The 19,899-nt window shown below is 39.6% G+C and overlaps 1 protein-coding gene across 1 annotated transcript in view; it reads left to right on the top strand.

Annotated features, from left to right (window-relative positions):
• The window catches only part of epha4b (eph receptor A4b), a 189,112-nt gene that overhangs the window by 88,977 nt on the left and 80,236 nt on the right, over positions 1 to 19,899 (top strand). Inside the window, exons 4-5 of the mRNA XM_017700284.2 lie at positions 9,170 to 9,325; positions 17,903 to 18,238. Coding sequence (XP_017555773.1) covers positions 9,170 to 9,325; positions 17,903 to 18,238 — 492 coding nt within the window. The remainder of the gene's footprint in view (positions 1 to 9,169; positions 9,326 to 17,902; positions 18,239 to 19,899) is intronic.

The raw sequence follows: 19,899 nt of genomic DNA, 5'->3' as shown, positions 1-19,899 counted from the left end.
CAACTGCTTTTAAATTGCCTTCAAATATCATTTCATCGTTATCGCCCAGTCTTGAGCTGGGGCCTGCTTTCCCAGCTATCCTCTTTCATGAGAGCTATAACTGTTTGTGCTTGCATAGGCCTGTAATGAAATACTCATTGAAGTCTTACACATCCCCATGTTTCAATGTCGCTGGAAAAGTAAACCAATTAGGAAATTAGCTGTTATGAAGTCGAGCTGCAAAATCAGAGAATGCATGTCCTCTTTGAATAAGTGGATGTGTTTTCTACACAAACACCGTCTGCTGTTCATTGATTTTGGTGCTACACTGACTTTGGTGTGACTGCTGTTTACTTAGCATCGTTCCTTTAAAGGACGCTGGCTGCTGCATAATGCAGGGCCTACTTATCTTCTTAAGTTGTTTTCCGCTAAAGAACAAAGGGCAGTAATTGAAAAACGCTCTTCTCTTCTCCGCCAGTTGGATAACAAGTCACAGTTTCGGTAATGTATTCTTCCCACAACAGCCAATTAACACAGCCATGGGCGCATATATTAAGGCTGAAGGCGCATGGATGGTTCCAGTTGGACTGTTCGCACTTAGGCCACACTTCACTGGGGCAGGGCTTGGCCTTTGTTTGGAAGACGAATGAAGCAAAATCTGGAGCAATTCCAGAGCAAATGAACTCCTTATTCGTTCCGTTGTAATTCACGGCCTTCATTAACACTTTGATGTTCACGTAACGTGATTATTTAAATACTTACATCATAAACGTATGGTTATATAATTAATTGCATTTACATTCGATTTACATTCTTATCGACAAGTTTGAACCAACATTACATTAGTTTCAATGACCAAAACAAAACCGGACACACAATCTTATTATGAAATTCACACCATAATAAGATTCTGCTCTTTTGCTTATACGCACAAACGTAGTATAGATTGGAGTTTAGAACTGGTTAAATGAATGTGAGCACAAGCATTCCTCTCCTCCTTGTATTACCTGGACAGGCTTCAACACAGACGCAATGAGGAAAGGCCCTTTCTTAAACTTCTTTGTCGAAACCGCTGCCAATTGTGTCGTCAAGCCGCGCTCTCCAGCAGCACCCGAGCGAATTAAAACGGGGATCGACTTTGTCAACAACGGCGTGTTGTCAGTGGGATCGTTTCTGCCTGCCGCCGCTTCTCCCCCCGAGCGAGCCTTCCCTCCACAGACATCATATCTAAAAGCTATCGATTGCCATAAACAAAAGGAGCGGATTCTGAGAGTGGTATGAATTTTTAATCACACAGGCCTGCCGAAGACATCAGAGATGGAGCTTTCTGTAGGAGCCCGTTTCCTCTCTCTCTCTCTCTCATGATTTGCTATCTGAGTAAGTGCTTATTTAGTCCAGAGCACAGCGGGCATGGACATCTTCTTTAGCTCTGGATGCTTCGGAGAATACTGGTCGAGAGAAAGAAGCAGACGTATCCCCCTAATGTGTGTAATTTAAAGTGTTGGATTGGCCATGTTATGCAATTTTCTGCTCATTTCAGATAAAATGAATCAGCAAAGACCTTTTTTTATCTGAAATTTTTAGTCTTGCACTGGAACAAGGAGGCTTATTTTTCTAACAATGTCACTTTTGCTCAATTTTATAGATAACAGTCTATCTTACAGCGTCTGAATCTACATAAAGTTTATTAGCATTATAGCGTCAGAAGGTGTTGGGTCAGATTCCGTGCAAGTTTCGTTTGGCTTACAGTTTATGTCTCAAATGCAAGATCAGTGTTATACTGATGAAGTCAGTAGTAAATAATTGTCTTGCATCCTCAGTAGACACGTCCTTCACCTTGTTTTGACTGAATTAAACAGATATCAAACGTCTTGGCTGATCGACTACATTTGGGGTGAAGGAGAAACTAAATTTGATTTTAATGTTTAAAATTTAATTTGACATTAACTAGATTAGCCGTACCGCCAGTATAACAGGTCATAGAGTTGCATTTTGTCTTTTTTTTTGTTTTTTAAGGTAATTTGTAGGCATTTTTTCAGCATTTTTCATCCTGTGTCTTTATGGGTGATGTCTTGCTCTCGGGGGTAAAGAAAATATGTAAGAATGTAAGATTTGTTGTCTGTTTATAGACTGATATCTCCTACTGTAGCGTGTAGGACGTATCTCGTTATGTCAGTCTGGCACTTACAACTTTAGTTTGGTGTATTTAAGTTTATTGAAACAAGCTCATGTTCGACCTTTGGAGCAGGAGACAAACAGGTTTGTAAACCTTCTGTGTATTGAAGCCAGTAACACCATCCATTACTCAAAAACCAAAGTTCAGCAAAGTGTCAGAACCACGGAAGCAGAGCAGCAGTAAGAACTGAGAATTGCGTGATATGATCAGTAGAAGACAGAGGCAAGGAAGATAATAAATCTGAGGTCTGTACGTACACAAGCATGATCTGGTAAGAGGGACCTCTATAGGCTGTGGATGTTACAAGTTACTTGTGTGATCCATGTATTTCTCTCCTGTTACCGATTTCAATGCTTAAACTTGGGCAATGGGCAATAGTGAGTACAGATCTGGTACAGGCTCAGTTATGGCACTCGTGTTTCAAAGTCAAGAGGCTGATAAACTAAATTCCACCATAGTAGAGTCGATCATATGCCAAGGTTTACAAAACAGTTGTGACACAGGACACACCCTGCGGACGTTTGTTTACCTGAAAGATTTTAGAAGTGTAGCCACATGGCACCTATAATTGATTTTCTGTGGTCTCTTTGTGGATTTTATATTATGCAGTTATAGAGAAATGTGGAGTTGCGAGGAGCAGTGAAGCGCTACGGTGTAAGAGTGTGGATCAGTCATGTCTGACCAAAATCCATGATTTATTTAAGAAGGTCAGTGTATTGAATAAGTAGGCATGGGCATGATGATTCATTTTATATTTACTATTTGAGTGTTATGAGAGGTTCTGAGCAGATGTTTGTTTTTGAATAAACAGCACAAAAAATAAACATTGGCCAAAAATAATGTAGGCTTACCTGTTTAACTGACTGAACTGCTGTTGCAGAAAAATATAGCCGCATGCAGAGGAATACACTTGAAAACATGTTTGATTATTCAATAGCCTGAAGAAATCAGTGTTTTCATGTTAGATGACTAATAGGAGCTGCCTCTTCAGAAGAACTCAAAGGCTAACAGAGCTAACCAGGATCATGTTGGACGAGTACTCGGATGCACACCCATTCCTATTAATAAAGCCAGTATTGGTATCAGATACTATCAGACTAGTGCACTGGTGCTGGAGGTCAGATCTGGTGTACCTCTTCAAAAATGCTCCACACCAAGCAACGCGAAAGCGTAAAGGCCCTTATGTGGGTCTAAAACAGTTAAGTGGGAGGAAAGTACATTTTCTAGCCCTCCTGGCTAAAAGTTGTCTTGAGTTTCCAGTACAAGTCTTTGCCTCAGCACTTAGAGGACATTCTTTCTTCTAAATCAGGCTTCATATTAGAAGCTCTCTGCAGTGCGTCTGCTGCGGCTGTACTGAGACAGGCTTGTTCCCTTTGGGGTCCTTACAGTCCCTGAGGCTTACAGGCAGTGCGACACACACACATATACACCCTCGTATACCCCAGAAACTAGCTTTCGCAGGGTGTTCTGCCAATTTAGATGTATTCTCATGGGCCTGAGTGGAAATCTTGTCCACAGGACATCCTAGAGGCAAGTTGAGTGTATATAGGCGCAAACATTTTCTTCATGCTCCTCGAGATATTCTAACCTGCTCCGTTATCTCATTTGATGTGAAATGAAGCAATTAAAGGAGCTTTATTAAAGGAATACAGCATCCTAATCTCTGTGTGCTGCATCTGTATTATCATCCTTCTTTCTCTGTACTTAGAAAAGAGCAGGAAGGCCAGTGTGCGAATGCAGTGTTCTTTGAAAGATGCAGGAGGGTTGTTTTAGGGATGTAAATGATTAAACAGCAAATGACCAGTTCTTTGACCAATACTACTGGTTGAGAACACAATCATTTGATTTGATTTTATTCCACATAAGCAACCGTACCTATTTAAATAGGTGGGTTTGTCATTCAAGTTGAGGGCTGTTTTTGAAATTGTAGATGTGAGGATGCAAATATGTCACTACAACAATGGACTATATGGAAAAACAAACATCTGCAAAAGATATTACAGATATCTCTTTTGTGTGAGTGAACATTTCTGCCTTCTTCTGTAGAGTTACCGATAACTTAGATATGGCCATTACCTGCAAGACGTAGTGTACAGTGTCTGGTTATTTGCTGATTTTAACATATTGGAAAGAAAATGAAACTTAAAATGTGCAGTAATATTTGAGCAGGCCACGTTTTGTGCTTCATAAAACACTCATGATGTTAAGACCGAATATTGTGGCAGTAACACATTGGCTCATTCGTACATGAGGCTTACCAATGTGTTTTACAGCCTGTGTGATGTGAGGCATGGCTGGGTTATGATCTAATTATGATGATTCATAACATGACACAATCCTTTGGACTGACCATCAAGACAAACTTTCCAGCTGCTGTTGTAAGATCTCTGGAGCAGAAGTTTAGATTGGTAGATTTAACGGGCATTGTGTTATTAATGATATTATTATTGTTATTGAATTATTTCATTGATATATATTTCACTGATCAGTTTCGTGAGTCTTTGTGTTTTTTTTTTTATATTAATATCAGAAAATAAACAATAGTTGTACAGAAAGTACAGTGTCATTAAATTGTGTCATATGTGTATATCAGATATTTTACTTTGGCTTTGGATGAAGCTCAGATTTCAGTTTTTCAGTTTCAGTTGGTCAGTTTTATTGTTGATATTTTCATGGGTCATGGACGTTGACTTTAGCCTTGTCAACCAATGATTAATCAGTGACCTTTGGCAGTCGGTTACCAGTCAAAAGAAACTGCCAGTGCATGGCTAATCTGTTCTAATGAGGGATTTTGTATGTTTATGTGGTCTGTTTATGTGTTCATGTCGCTCGAGAGAATAGAGGAGGCAGCTGCAGTGTGTTTCTGTTTTGGTACTTGAGGTCACTGCTTTGTGCTGGAGGTCACTGCTGTTCTCAGTGGTGCTTAGGAAAACTCAGAGATAGTTAGTCATACAGAAGGGGATTTCTTTCACCAGTGAGGTCCCGTTTGTGTGTGTGTGTGTGTGTGTGTGTGTGTGTGTGTGTGTGTGTGTGTGTGTGTGGCCAGGGCATGGATTTGTGCCATTGAGGAGCAGCCAGGCAACCCCCAGCAGGAGTCCAACAGGGGCACAGTGCCCAGACACTTAACCAGTGATTAGACCTTCATTCACTCAGTCTTTCTTTCTCTCTCTTTCTCTTTCTCTCTCTCTCTCTCTCTCCAGCTGCACTCCACTCTTCATCATTTTCCCTACTTCATTTGAGTACTTAATTCGCTAATTGCCGTATGCTGAAGGATGTCCTATGTGAAACATTTACAGGACACTTTGGCCCAATCCTTTTTACCACTACCCCTTGTTGTCGATTTTCACCTTAACCCATTGGAACTGAGTTACAAGGAGTAGTGGTTGAAATCTTGCCCTACAAAATGGGACAACCCTCAAATAAAAAAAAAAAAAATGTTGCTTTATTAACAGCTACTAGCGCTACTCTGTAGGCGACCCGGCTCGTCTTCAGTGATGGCATAGAAGGGAAAAGTTCAGCTCCTCGCTGTGGGGCTTTAGTTACATTTAGGGCATCAAATGCTTTCATAGAGGGGCTATAAGACAATTATTTATTATGGCCCACCACTAATTCTTTGGTGATATGAAGCTGAAGTCAGATATTCACCAGCTTCTTCTTTGAATTTTCCCATTTCACTGTGAGCAGTTACTTTCTGGCGCTTCAGACGTCAACACTGCTGGGATATTTAAGGTGGAACAGGAAAGTTAGCTAGCTAGCTACCAAGACATTAGCATGCTATTATCGATTTTTTTTGTTCTTGTTATGAAGAAAATGACCATAATATCCATCTTGCCGGTTTTTCTTTTTTCTGCTAACACTCTATTTGGAGTGAGTCTCAGTTTGAAGGGCCATGTAGCCCTAACACTTCACCCTATCCCTCTATCTCAAGAGAATCTGGACACCCTACCCCTAGACGTGAACATGCAGAACAGAGGGCTAAGGGCTAAGTGGTATGGGGCAAAGTGTGAAATGGGATCGTGCCTAAATATTTTATGGTGTGTTGTGAGAAAGTCTGGGTATCGTTGTACATTTCAGATCCCAATATGATTCTCTCTTCCACACCTTATTCTAAATCACAAACGGATGGTGGGTGTATGTACACACTCAAACTCATAATATCGATCCTAATATAGCTTAGACAGCCAATTCACGGCCTAGATTGGGGAACGAGGATGCTTATTGGCTTATTTTATGCTAATACTTAGCAAGGCAACGTTGCTACCAGTGCATCTCAGCTACAGTGGGAGGGGGGCTGTTAGCATTAGTGCCTTTGCATTGTGAAGTACTTTGTCTCCAGTGTTCATTCAGTCTTACCCACATCAGTGTTTGCTTTTTCTCTGAAATGTAGTGGTACTTTAGAAGTCTGTCTCCTTTTAATTAACAATTTCTTCTTTTTTTGTGCGTCAGTGACCTCACAATCCCAGACCTTATTAGTTAATAAATTTCTACTCAAGCAAACCCCTGCAGTCACCGTGTAATTGAATTTGAAGATGACATTTTCTTTTAGCATTATACTGTAATAATTGTTTTTTGGTGGTGAACGTTGGGCCCTGCGTAGCAGCGGAAAGGGATGCGTGGGCATGAGAAATAAAGGGAGGAGGCGCCGCGATCATGGTGTTAACTTGTGGCCTCCAGCACGTGTGTGTGTGGGTGTGTGTGTGTATGCGTACATATGTGTGCAGATTTACGAGCGCAGGCCTTGATTAAATCCGTGACCTTCACCGCTTCGCACGCACAATCACGGCGAGGGTAAATTCATCATGGCATTGATCCATCAATTGAATTGCGTTTCCGACACCACCGATGGCTTGACCTCGCCGGCCGGCCGGGATCGTCCAATTTGCTCACCGTGCAGATTGCGCGCCGCACTCGCACCTTAACTGCTCTGTGAATTTACGGCCATACCCCTGAGACACCCCTCCCACCGTCCCACCAGCCTTATCCCTCTTCTTGTGTCGAGCGGCTTGGCAATCAAATAAACTTGCCCTCCTGTTTCATTAGCATTCCTCCACGCCTCTGCATTTGCATACACTGCCCATCAAAAGTTTGGGGAACAAAACGAGGAACAAATGAGCAGCTTTCCTTACTGCTTTAATATCTTAAAGACTAAGCAGGGGACTGTCGCGTAAAGCCGGATGTCTTGCTTAGCCAGCTTACTTTAAGATTAGTCTGATGTAATGCTGGATTTTTTTGTTTCACATTGGTGGATTGTGGTTTTTTTTACCAGGCTACATCACCAAGGCAACTTATCGGCGCTGTTAGAATAAAACCTTGTATCTCTTAAATTATTACACAAGAAGACAACAACGTACTTCACTTTTAATGTAAATGAATGTGGTCAGACTACATCTTTTGGTCCATTCATGTCCATTCATTCAACAGCAATGGACATATGAGGTTTGGATCTGACAGCAGCTTCACAACTGAAATGCTTCAAGCAGGTTAAGTTTATGGAGTTGAATAATAATCAGCTCTTGGACTAGTCAGGCTGAGCTTCCAGGAGCAGCCATTAGTGAGGTCAGGTACTGACCGTAACTATTAGTTCTGGATCACAAACATCACTTCAGCTCTTCCCAAAGGTATTGGATGGAGCTCCATCACTTCATATAATGCAGTTCCACAGCTCCAAAGCCTAATGCTGGGGGGCTTTATACCCCTCTTGCTGACACTTGGCATTGGACATGGTGAACTTAGGCTCATATGCAGCTGCTCCAGAGCGTCCCATTCTACTGGCAAAGCTTCTCTGGAGATTATACAAGTATTGTGCACACAGTGGAGCACTTATCTCAACACCTTAAAGTAGCTGAATTCTTTAATTAGAAGGGGTGTCTGGATACTGTTAGACATAGTGGTTCCCAACCTGGTCCTCAGGGCCCCCAACATTTTTGCAGCACCTAGGCCAGCCTAGGTCAGTGTGGTGGTTCTCAGCTTTCATCAGCAGTCAGACCTTTCAGGTGTGTAAACCAACTTTGGGCTGACAACAGTAGTTTGTAAAGTAAAGCTGTCAAGTCATTATTTATGGAAAACGTGCTCTTCATACTAAGGAAGAGACTTTGATGAACATGAAGCTGAGTTGCAAAATATTCCCAGAGTATTAGCAAATATGCTAGCACTGGGAGCGTTTCGCAAATGCTCACTGCTTCCTTTTAAATGTTTGGTCAACGAGTTCCCGTTTTGCAAGTGAGGGTGGAAAAAAGAGGAAATTTGCTCTCGTGTAGTTGAACATGGCTCCTTGGAGAGTTGTTGAAACTGGGTCATCCAACAGGGCTCTGGGCGAAGGAGACTGGGGGTGGGAGGAGAGGAATAAAACAGAAAAAAGTGAGAATCTTAGGGTGCTACGACGGTTCTGCTCCTTTTCCATTAAAATGACTCGTAGACTAAAAAAAGACAGCTGTGTAGACATGCTGAGTTTTGTAAACATGCTGGGGGTGTGCATCCTGAAAGAGGAAAATGGCTGCATGCAAATCGAAGATCCGGGGACATTCTGGTCCATGGAGTCCTTGAGGGACCCTCTGCTTCGGGAAGCTATTAGGAACTCGTGTACTCGGAGTCGTTTTTCTTCCTTTTGCTTATTTAAGTACAAGTTGCCTGACCTATATTCCTTCTGAAGATGGGGTGTTGTAATATCTCTGAAGAAGTCCAGGAAAAGACAGCAAGGAGAAAGATGGACAGTAAAGTTTGACTGATATTTTGTCACCAGTATTGATATCGGTTTCACTGCAAGGAATGATCTCTTAACAAGTGAAAATATCTTAAATCTAGTCAATATATCTAATTTTTCTTATTTTTTCTTTTAGTTTCTAACTTTTTTCTAGACATTTTTTACATGTTTTGAGTGATTTTTTTTTATATAAAGCTTAAAGGAATGATTCTGGTAATTCCATGGAAGCTTAATATCAGCTGATTTTGAAAGTCCCAAATAGAAACGTGAGGGTAGAAGCTTGTGCTCATGTTTCTTTGTTCTGTGCTTTGCAGCTTGCAGACCGGGCACCTACAAGGCTTCGTCAATGGACGGCTACTGCAGCAAGTGTCCACCTCACAGCTACTCTCACCAGGAGAAAGCCTCTGAGTGCGAGTGTGAGAAGGGCTTCTACCGTGCCGACATGGACCCCCGATCCATGGCCTGCACCAGTGAGTCCAACAGATGTGGAATGAATGAGAGGATTGGAAAGATTAAAGCAAAATAAACTGGGTGGATGGATGGATGGATGGATGGATGGATGGATGGATGGATGGATGGATGCATGGATGGATGGATGGATGCATGGATGGATGGATGGATGGATGGATGGATGGATGGATGGATGGAAGATTAAATGAACAGATCCTAGGAAAAGTGGAAACATGAGTTTTGTTTATAGAGTTAGAGAAAGATAAACAACTATAACAATAAGCAAACATAGTGGTGTTGAGGATGAGTTGGTGGAGAGAAACACTGATGGATGGATGAATAAAAGCATGTATTTTAAAATCAGTCCAATTCAATGGAGATGTTTACATACATACATGGACATACAGAATGCAAATAGTAAACAAGTAATATTTAAATAAACAGAGTAGTCTCACCCGGATCATGCAGCGTCTTTTGTGATTGTTCTGTGCTGAAATGGTTGATTTTACAGCTACTTTTCTCAGTATTTGTGGCAATACATGTGCTTTGTTTTTAAACCCAACTAATGAATGCAAATGTAAAATCTGCAGAAAATGTTAAGCTTGTTCTCTGTAGAAGTGACTTATTTACACCTAGAATTAGTACTTCTGCATATGACTGCATATTTCTTCACCCTGTTTTGAATGTAGCCTAGTTAGTTCATGATAAAAATAAGGGAAAAGCAAATTCCCTATTTAGTGTATCACTGAAAACTGTAAACAGTTTTAAAAATTCTAAAAGAAACATATTTTCCATATTGAATGTATGTAATGAAACTACTTCTATACGAAACATGCAATATTTCTACAGTCAAATATGCCAGAAAGGTGAGAAAAAAATGGAAAAATAAGGTCCACTCAGATTTTATTTGATAGAACATCCAGTTGCACTGTGACTCTGAAACCAAGATCATAAAACAATTAGCACACTCTTTTCTTATTTTAAACAAATTAGCCATAACTTAAATCGCCACAACTTAATTATCTCATTCCTATGCCTTATTAAGTCATGTCCATGCATTAGGATCTCATTCCCACACGTTTATAAGATGTGGCCACGCATTCTTTTTATTTATATGGGATGTCACCACCGAGGTTCCGTACATGGCAAAACAAAGTGGACGAAATTGTGAGTCCTTGCAAGGATTGGATGAATTTGCATGAATTTTGAAGTGAATGATTGAATATAGTCAGCAAAATATTAATGTTAACATGATATGTGCTGAACGTACACAGCATTTAAAACAGTATTAGGGATTTGACTCTAGTGGGTGGAAATACAGTAGATAATACAGGATTTGAATGAATGATTGAATTAATGCAGTTCTATGAAATTGTTTATGACCAAGTGGGAGTTTTGTTTATAGAGGTAGAGCAAGACAAAGACCTTCCAGCATACAAGTACATTCAGTAGGCAGATATGGCAAATATGGAGGAGATGCTGGGCATGGATGGACTGAAAGATTGATGGATGGATAGAGAGACGGATGGATAAAAGGTTGAATGAATGGATGGAAGGAAAGGTGTCAAGTGGAAAGATTTTTCCAATTTTTTTATTGAATCAGTGCAATATAAACAATTCCCAGCACACATCCAGTAGGCAGACATTTAGGGCAGGACAGGGAGGGATGGATAGATTCAAAGATGATGGATGGATGGATGGATGGATGGATGGATGGATGGATAGATGGATGGATGGATGGATGGATTTCTCTGATTTATTGTGGGGGGTTATTACTAAGTGAGTATGGTGTATTTCCACTTACATCATTGCCTCATAATGTCAGCCAGCCTCAGTCGAACATTTCTCAGAACATTTACAAGGGTGGTGAGGTCACTCTATTGACATAAGAAGAGCGAATAGGCTAGGGGTGTGTGTGTGTGTGTGTGTGTGTGTGTGTGTGTGTGTGTGTGTGTGTGTGTGTGTGTGTGTGTGTGTGGTCTGATGCTGAGTAATTAAACAGGAAAGACAGATATCAATGCTTTAAATTCAGCCTCTGCAGTTTTTCTATTGTTTCCTTTATCCTTGTGAACGAAGCGAAACTCAATTAACAGATCTGCTGAATTGATAAGAGTAGCCATGCATACCAACCTCTGTATGTATGTTCATAATGACCTTCAGCTGGAACACAGTGCATATCAAAAACCTCATATAGACACGCGTTGGAGTGAGGGCTCTATCACTGGCTCTGGATCTCTGAGGCAATAAACTGGTGAATTAGGCTTGTGGAAAAGATACGAGTATTAGTTTATAGATGGAAATTGTGCAGCAGGAAGCAGCAATAATGTGCTCAACGAGTCACTGCCATTTCCATCATGAATCACACCAGGGCACGCTGGCGCATCATGACTGCTGATGAACACGCTTTTAGTTTTAATACTTAAAAATATGCATTGTTTTCACAAGACTTGACCTCCTTCAACTCAAAGCTGGAATCAGTAAAAAACTATAAAAAAGCAAGAAATGTCTAGACCTTAGATATTTACAATGATTATGTTATGACCGATGTAAACCCAAGATATTATTGGTAATAAGATAAAGATGTACAAAGTCATCATTTAAAGGGTTCTTTCCATTGGGAGGTCTCTATCCTGGACTCTAAGCCCTAAATTTACACTTGTGGAAGTAACACTTCATGCTTTTAACATTTTTTTTTAATGCTGCTTAAAAAAAGTAGTTTTCATTTTTAAGTGGTTTCATTTAAAAAACAAAAAAATTTATTCTGAAAAATGCTGTCTCACGTTTTTGTGTCACTACCAAAACACAATGCATTTTAATCTGTAGGTGAAGTCTTATTTTAGCCACACCCTGAGACTGTATCCCTGTCCCTCATGGACACATGGAGTGGTAAATGTGTCCCAAAGTCAGTGTGTAACATTAAGAATGGGCACATATTTTTTTGTGTGTTTTAATGACAGATATTATGATTTTATGTGTGTTTGGTAGTCATGTACTGGCTAGTGGTTCTGAGTTCTGCTCAAAATTGTTACTACTGAAACATTTAGTAAAGTTTTGTAAGTGTTAGGATTGTTTTGGTAGTGACAAAATGGAATGGTCAGTCATTTGTTTTCATAAAATGAACATAATTAAGATGCAGGGCACTCAAAGCAAAAATGTTTTAGTGTAAAGTCCAAGTAATTTGAAAGTCCAAAGTGGATCTTAACCAATTCCGTAAAGTGAACACAAGCTGATCCACTTCCTGCTGTGCAGCTTCATGGGTCCATCGTTTTGCTTGTGTTTTCAGTGGATCTGTTATGTTTTGCATTCTTTTTCAGCGCATTTGGACTGCTGGCCCGTCCGTCTAGCGCCTGCACTCGCTCTCTCTTACACTACAATGCTGTAAAACTAGAATATAGAATGTGGCTTGAAATTGTCATGTTCAAATAAGCATTGGTGCCTCTGAAAATGACGTCGTCTAGGGGCATCTCGAATGTGTTGCTCAAAGTGTTTTCAGCTTTAGTGGTGCTTTCACAGATGAGCAAGTTACCAGTTAAGGCCCTCCATTCAATCCAGACCGTCGCATTTGAACTTCACACTGGTAACAGTCCGAATGGTCATCTTCTCCTTTATCCTGTAGAACTCAACATCCATTTTTATCAGACCACATTACATGTTCCCACCGTGCATCAGTCCATTTTAGATGGGCTTGAGTCCAGAGAAGTCTGGAGCTTTTCTGGACTTTGTTGACATATGATTCAGCTGTGTATAACACAGTCTTAACTGGCGTTTGTGGGTGCAGTGACAGATGGTTTGTCAAGATATTGCTAAGCCTTCCTGGATGCTTCATTAATACCCAGGCATGATCACATCACCTGTTTAAGATGCTTTCGAGATGTTTTACAGTGTTCCTAGTCTTCAACTGCCCTGCCCCCTACTGTTTTTGGAACATCTTGCAGGCATCAGTTTCAGAATGAAAATGTATATTTTTCCAAAAAATTTTAAATCACTTTTTATTACGATTTCTAAATCCCTGCTTTCTGTATTCATCTGCGTTCCGCATACTGTGCCAACTTTTATAGGACTTGATTGAGCATCACTTGCATATTTAAAATACTCAAGCATACAGATGTGCTCACTGCGCTTACATCTACTTCATGACCAGTAAAAGACATGTACAGGAACACAAATGCCCACACACGTTCTCTCTCACACACAGTTTGGGGGAGGATTTGGTGTTGGGAAGTCTGTGTGACCGGTAGGTCTCAGGGGAGCACTCTTCATTCTTCCAGCCTGTAAATCTGATGAAATGTCATCACCGCAGCCTGTTAAAACCCTTCCGTCTCCTCCCCCCTTACCTCCATTCTCTCCTTCATGTAGTCTGTCCATCCACCTATCATCAGTTCTCTTAACCCTTAAGTGGAGAGCAAAAATAGTGAGCTGGTTTGATGGGACTGAAGGATCACACTGTGCTTCTGTCTCTTTCTTTTTTCTTTTCTCTCCACATTTTCTGTTTGTGTGTGTTGCACTGAAGCTTCAGTGACATGACATTGAACAGAGTCAGGAACAATTTTGCTAAAGCAAAGTTAAGTTATAATTCTTGCTTGTGATATGTAAATTTCAAGTATTGAAACTGGGGCTTCACAGACAAAATAGACAAAATACTGTTATAAAATGAATAGTCCTGAAATCTGACTGGCTGAGTCACATTCAAAGCACACCCATGATATTGAATTCTATATTAATATTTAATGGCCAAAATGTTATCACAGTGTCAGGTTTCTGACAGTTTTGGTAAATATCACAGTATACATATATTTTCAAATGCAACCATCTAAGATGCTTAAACAAACTGTTTTTTAGGTTAACAGTGGCTTATTATTCTGGAATGTCTGAAATATTTTAATTAGAACCTTAAACAACCTTAAACTGTTTTTATTGTGCAAAATAGTAAAAAAACAACAACAAAAAATACTGAACCACAAATCATACTACCGTATATGTAGTGAGTAAAACATTTGTAACAGAACTTTCACCAGATTTGGATTGATGTATGCTTAAAGTTAGTGAGGTGAGCAAGAACAGACCCCTGGACCCAGAAAGCTGATAGTTTTCTGTAATTTAAACTAGAACACTAAAACGAGCATCTAGTCCAGGGCTCGGTATTCGGCTCTTTTACTGTTCTGTTGTGGCTCCACAGCAGAATTCGATTTTTAGGTAAAAATAAAGGAAAATAAAGCTCTGCTGATCGTTCAACACAGTTTTAACAATAAATGATCTTAAACGCTGGAGTTCATGTATAACTGCTCATTCGCCCTTTAATGCTGATGGTTGGCCTGCAGACTGCTGGTCACCATAGCAACAACAATCTCGCCTAGCTAGTAGTTAACAAAAAGGCAAAGAGAAAGATTTAAGACGAACATCAGTAATTTGGAGACAAATGCACTTGTTTGTATTTATAAACTCTCTGGTTCCCTGATACATTTAACCTGCAGCGAAAAACTGTCAAAAGTCATGAAGCTGAAGTCAGATTCTCTTGTTCCACCTTAAATGGTGCAGCAGTTAGATTCTGGCACCTCGGGCACCATTTAAGGTGGAACGGCAAAATTCCAACAAGAAGCCGGAGAATGAGAAGCGACTTCAGCCACGTAAAAAGCTGAGCATTGAGAGACATTTTACAAGAAACTGTTCTGCTTTTGAGGAAAAGTTTCCTGCCAGAGATGTGAGAAAAGCAGAGCCAAAGCTTAAAGCAGAGCAAAGTAAGTCTGGGTTTTTATTTATATTTTTTATCCTATACTAGTACATCAGCACACACTGAGACATGTTTACAGCTATGATCCCAAGGTGGTTTGATTTTTGTTGGAAGGACAAAATGACTCTTCATAACATTTGGGTTAATTGGTTAATCTGGACTGATAATTAGAAATACACGAATTAGGCAGTTATATGTCTGCATTACTTAGAAAGCTTGTGGTAGGCATTATTTGTGGTTAACTTATTTTTACAGTACATCAGCAAAAGCAAGTTGAGGTCTCAAACAGTTCGCTTAGAGCCCCCAAACAGCTGTAACCAGCCCTGACTCTTGTAATTATATTGCTATGTATTACTATACATACATACAAAAATACATTTTATAAATATACACAGCCCACTACAAAACACTGTGATTGGTCAGAGAGTTCACTTATGTATTGCAGCAATATCCATTTCACAGTGATCTGTGTTGCAGTCATGATTAACAAATGATACATAATGCAGGTTTAGTTAAAACTGTAGTTTAACATATTCTACCACGCTGTTCTCTTGTCTTACTGTTTAGTCAGCTAACTGTCTCATTGTGATAGTAGAAAGTAACACAGGCAGCAATCTGCTGAAAAACTGCTGAGCCAGTGAGAATACACAAGCAGCCCTCTGTATGTCATACCCCCTACCAAGACAGCGCCTCTATGCCGCACTGCCCTCTTTTCTCTTTCTTTCTGTCTGACACGCATTCATTTGTGTTTACGGATTCCTGCTGAACTCATCCACTGCCAGCATGGCCCGTCCGCTGCTTCAGCATTAAAAATAGCCGCGCTATAGCGTAGGTTTTAGTTTGTGGGATTGTTTGTGTTTTTGTTTGTTTTCTTCTGCTCGCCTGCCGTTAGAGTTTGCTCTCTGCTTGGGATTAGATTGTGCTAGCATTGTGCTCTGGGATTCTTTCTGTCTTCTAGTCTTCACCGAAAAAGAAGAAGAGAAAGATTTTCATGCACGGAGAGTTTGCCTTCGAGGTTTTCTATCAGTAACAAGCACTCGTTACTCTCTCTCTCTCTCTCTCTCTCTCTCTCTCTCTCACTTACCCCCGATTCCTCTTACTGTCTCTAAATTCAACACCGTTTAGAGGCTTTACTGACTGTTTAAAATGTTGCCAGGCACAGAAATAACAGTATGGCAAAAAATTATGAACATTAACATGAAAAGAAAGTTATTGGGGCTAGAATACTTCTACCTGGGGAGGGGTTTCGATCCATTGTGCATCTGTAGTGTGTGACTCTTTACAGTCTGACAGTAAATCTGCAGAATGATTTTAATCCAGTATGAATTGGCAGTTTATGTAGTTTTTCAGTTTGAAAGTAAAAGATGTGGAGAGATTTTAGTCCAGAATGAATCTGCAGAATGTTGTTTTTACAGTCTGACAGTAATAACTGTGGAATTAGTTTAATCCAGTATGAATGTATAGTGTGTAATATTTACAGTCTGACAGTAATAACTGTGGAATTAGTTTAATCCAGTATGAATGTATAGTGTGTAATATTTACAGTCTGACAGTAATAACTGTGGAATTAGTTTAATCCAGTATGAATGTATAGTGTGTAATATTTACAGTCTGACAGTAATAACTGTGGAATTAGTTTAATCCAGTATGAATCTATAGTGTGTAATATTTACAGTCTGACAGTAATAACTGTGGAATTAGTTTAATCCGGTATGAATCTATAGTGTGTAATATTTACAGTCTGACAGTAATAACTGTGGAATTAGTTTAATCCAGTATGAATCTATAGTGTGTAATATTTACAGTCTGACAGTAATAACTGTGGAATTAGTTTAATCCAGTATGAATGTATAGTGTGTAATATTTACAGTCTGACAGTAATAACTGTGGAATTAGTTTAATCCGGTATGAATCTATAGTTTGTAATATTTGCAGTCTGACAGTAATAACTGTGGAATTATTTTAATCCAGTATGAATGTATAGTGTGTAATATTTACAGTCTGACAGTAATAACTGTGGAATTAGTTTAATCCAGTATGAATCTATAGTGTGTAATATTTACAGTCTGACAGTAATAACTGTGGAATTAGTTTAATCCAGTGTGAATGTATAGTGTGTAATATTTACAGTCTGACAGTAATAACTGTGGAATTATTTTAATCCAGTATGAATGTATAGTGTGTAATATTTACAGTCTGACAGTAATAACTGTGGAATTAGTTTAATCCAGTATGAATCTATAGTGTGTAATATTTACAGTCTGACAGTAATAACTGTGGAATTAGTTTAATCCGGTATGAATCTATAGTGTGTAATATTTACAGTCTGACAGTAATAACTGTGGAATTAGTTTAATCCAGTATGAATGTATAGTGTGTAATATTTACAGTCTGACAGTAATAACTGTGGAATTAGTTTAATCCAGTATGAATGTATAGTGTGTAATATTTACAGTCTGACAGTAATAACTGTGGAATTATTTTAATCCAATATGAATCTATAGTGTGTAATATTTACAGTCTGACAGTAATAACTGTGGAATTAGTTTAATCCGGTATGAATCTATAGTGTGTAATATTTACAGTCTGACAGTAATAACTGTGGAATTATTTTAATCCAATATGAATCTATAGTGTGTAATATTTACAGTCTGACAGTAATAACTGTGGAATTAGTTTAATCCGGTATGAATCTATAGTGTGTAATATTTACAGTCTGACAGTAATAACTGAGTATCAGGGCTACCCTTTGACCCAGTCAGATACTTTACAGATAAAATCATACGGGAGTGTTAGCACAATATGATGTGCCATTACCGTAATAATCCTTAATACATACACTCTAACACACTGACTCTCTTTGCTTCAGGGCCCCCTTCAGTTCCAGAAAACCCCATCTCCACTCTGAATGACACCTCCGTCACCCTGGAGTGGAGCCCCCCACGGGACAGTGGTGGACGTGGTGATGTTACCTACAACATCCACTGCAGAAAGTGTCCAGGGGATGGCAGGAAGTGCAGCCCCTGTGGCAGCGGTGTCCATTTTCTTCCCCGTCAATTTGGACTCTCTATGGCCAAAGTGCTGGTCTCAGACCTGCTGTCTAACACCAACTACACCTTCAGCATCGAGGCGGTCAACGGGGTATCTGACCTGAGCCCGACCCTGAAACAACAAGTGACTGTCAATATCACCACTGGCCAGACAGGTAAAAATAACTATGCATTAGCCTGTACGCTCCAATGATGCAGATTATACTGATGGCACAGTTAACTCATTTGTATTTTACTATAAAACTGTACTAGTGTATAGTTTTATATTATAGTTTTATTACTATTACATGATTAATTATTTATTTATAACTCACTTAAATCACTCTGAATAAGCAAATATGCTTTCCTTTTACTGCTTTTTTTGTTTTCCCCACATCCAGTGTATCTCAGTAATGCAGAATCTTTCATGCTGTCAGGCAGAGTGCAATTATACACGCACACAAATCTGCACAGCCCTCTAAACATATTTCATTAGGCTTGCTTTTCCCCATCAGAGTAAAATAGTGCCTCAGGCAAAGCTTACTTTGAAGAGATATGCTTTAGCTTTGCACTAGCCACAGCTACCCTGTTGGTTTTGATTGACCCTGAAGTGAGAACTTGCTGGCAAGTGCAGTTGCAAGAAAAGGTTTGTGGGCCTTTTAGAATGGATCTGCATTTCTATATGAATAGCTCTTGAAATGTCAGCTGATCTTCTATGTCATAATAGTAAAAAACAACAAACTACACGTTGCCGTAACTTTGCTTAGCAAATGGTTTCACCAATTAAGGTAAATTATGTAAACCTCTAGAGAAAGGAGGTAATTGGAATCTGGTGGTCCAGTCAATTCAGGTGTGTACCTTGCTTTTAAGACAACACCATTATGGTTTCTTGCACCGTTCAAGTTCAATATGGCCCAATCAATAGAGACCTCAGAGGAGCTTAAAAGAGAGTTAGTTGAAGCTCAGTATTGGAGAAGAACCACAAAAGGATAAGTGACGAGTTGGACCTCCACCAGTCTGCAGGCAGACTGCTAGTTTGCAAATGGAAGGAAAAAAGCACTGTTGATGCTTAATTAGGAGTACAGCCAGTACAAGGCACTGCCATATGAATGTGTTTGAGTTCTGCTGAAAAACACAAAAAACAAAACTTGAACTAGAGAGTTGTTAGTGGAGGTTTCCGTGAAGAAAACCATTGCTGAATGGAACAATAGAAAGATGAGACAGAAGTTGAACTTTTTGCTAAATGTACACAGCATTATGTGCGGTAAAACACCAGTTGTAAAAGCCAGCTGTGAAGCTCAGTGGAGGGCATATAACAATATATATAGGCATGAATTTTCTTTGTATGTTGTATAAAGCTATTTCTAATTGTAACTGTAACCCAAACGTCATTCAAATGATTGTGAAGCATGGTGGTGGGAGTATAACGGTATAATGGTGTAGACCTTCTTCGTTGCATCAGGGCCACAATTATGCAGTCATTCAGGACCAAAATAAATTAGGAGTTGTTACAGCATAATATGTGGATTTGAGGTTTCATGTCAAATGTTTTTTCTGTAAGCACTGAAAGGCTGAGATGAGAAAAAATGTCATGTTGCCTAATTAATTTCCACAAAGCTGTGTGTTGTAGTGCATACCAGCAAAAATGGTTAATGGTTAAGCAACAAAATTGAGTGAGGTGACTTTCGCTATTTGTTTGCTTATTTGTTTTGTTATTTGTTGTTTTCTCAGTAGTGAACATGCAGTGACCTAGTCAGAGTCCTGACCGCACCGAGATTCTGTGACATGGTATGAAGCAAAACATGAAATGAGCTGAAACGAAGGAGGTTCCTCTAGT

This window comes from Pygocentrus nattereri, chromosome 2, assembly GCF_015220715.1.
Source record: "Pygocentrus nattereri isolate fPygNat1 chromosome 2, fPygNat1.pri, whole genome shotgun sequence".
Lineage (NCBI taxonomy): Eukaryota > Metazoa > Chordata > Actinopteri > Characiformes > Serrasalmidae > Pygocentrus > Pygocentrus nattereri.
The sequence above is the reverse complement of the archived record's forward strand: the minus strand, read 5'-3'. Positions and strand labels throughout refer to the sequence as shown.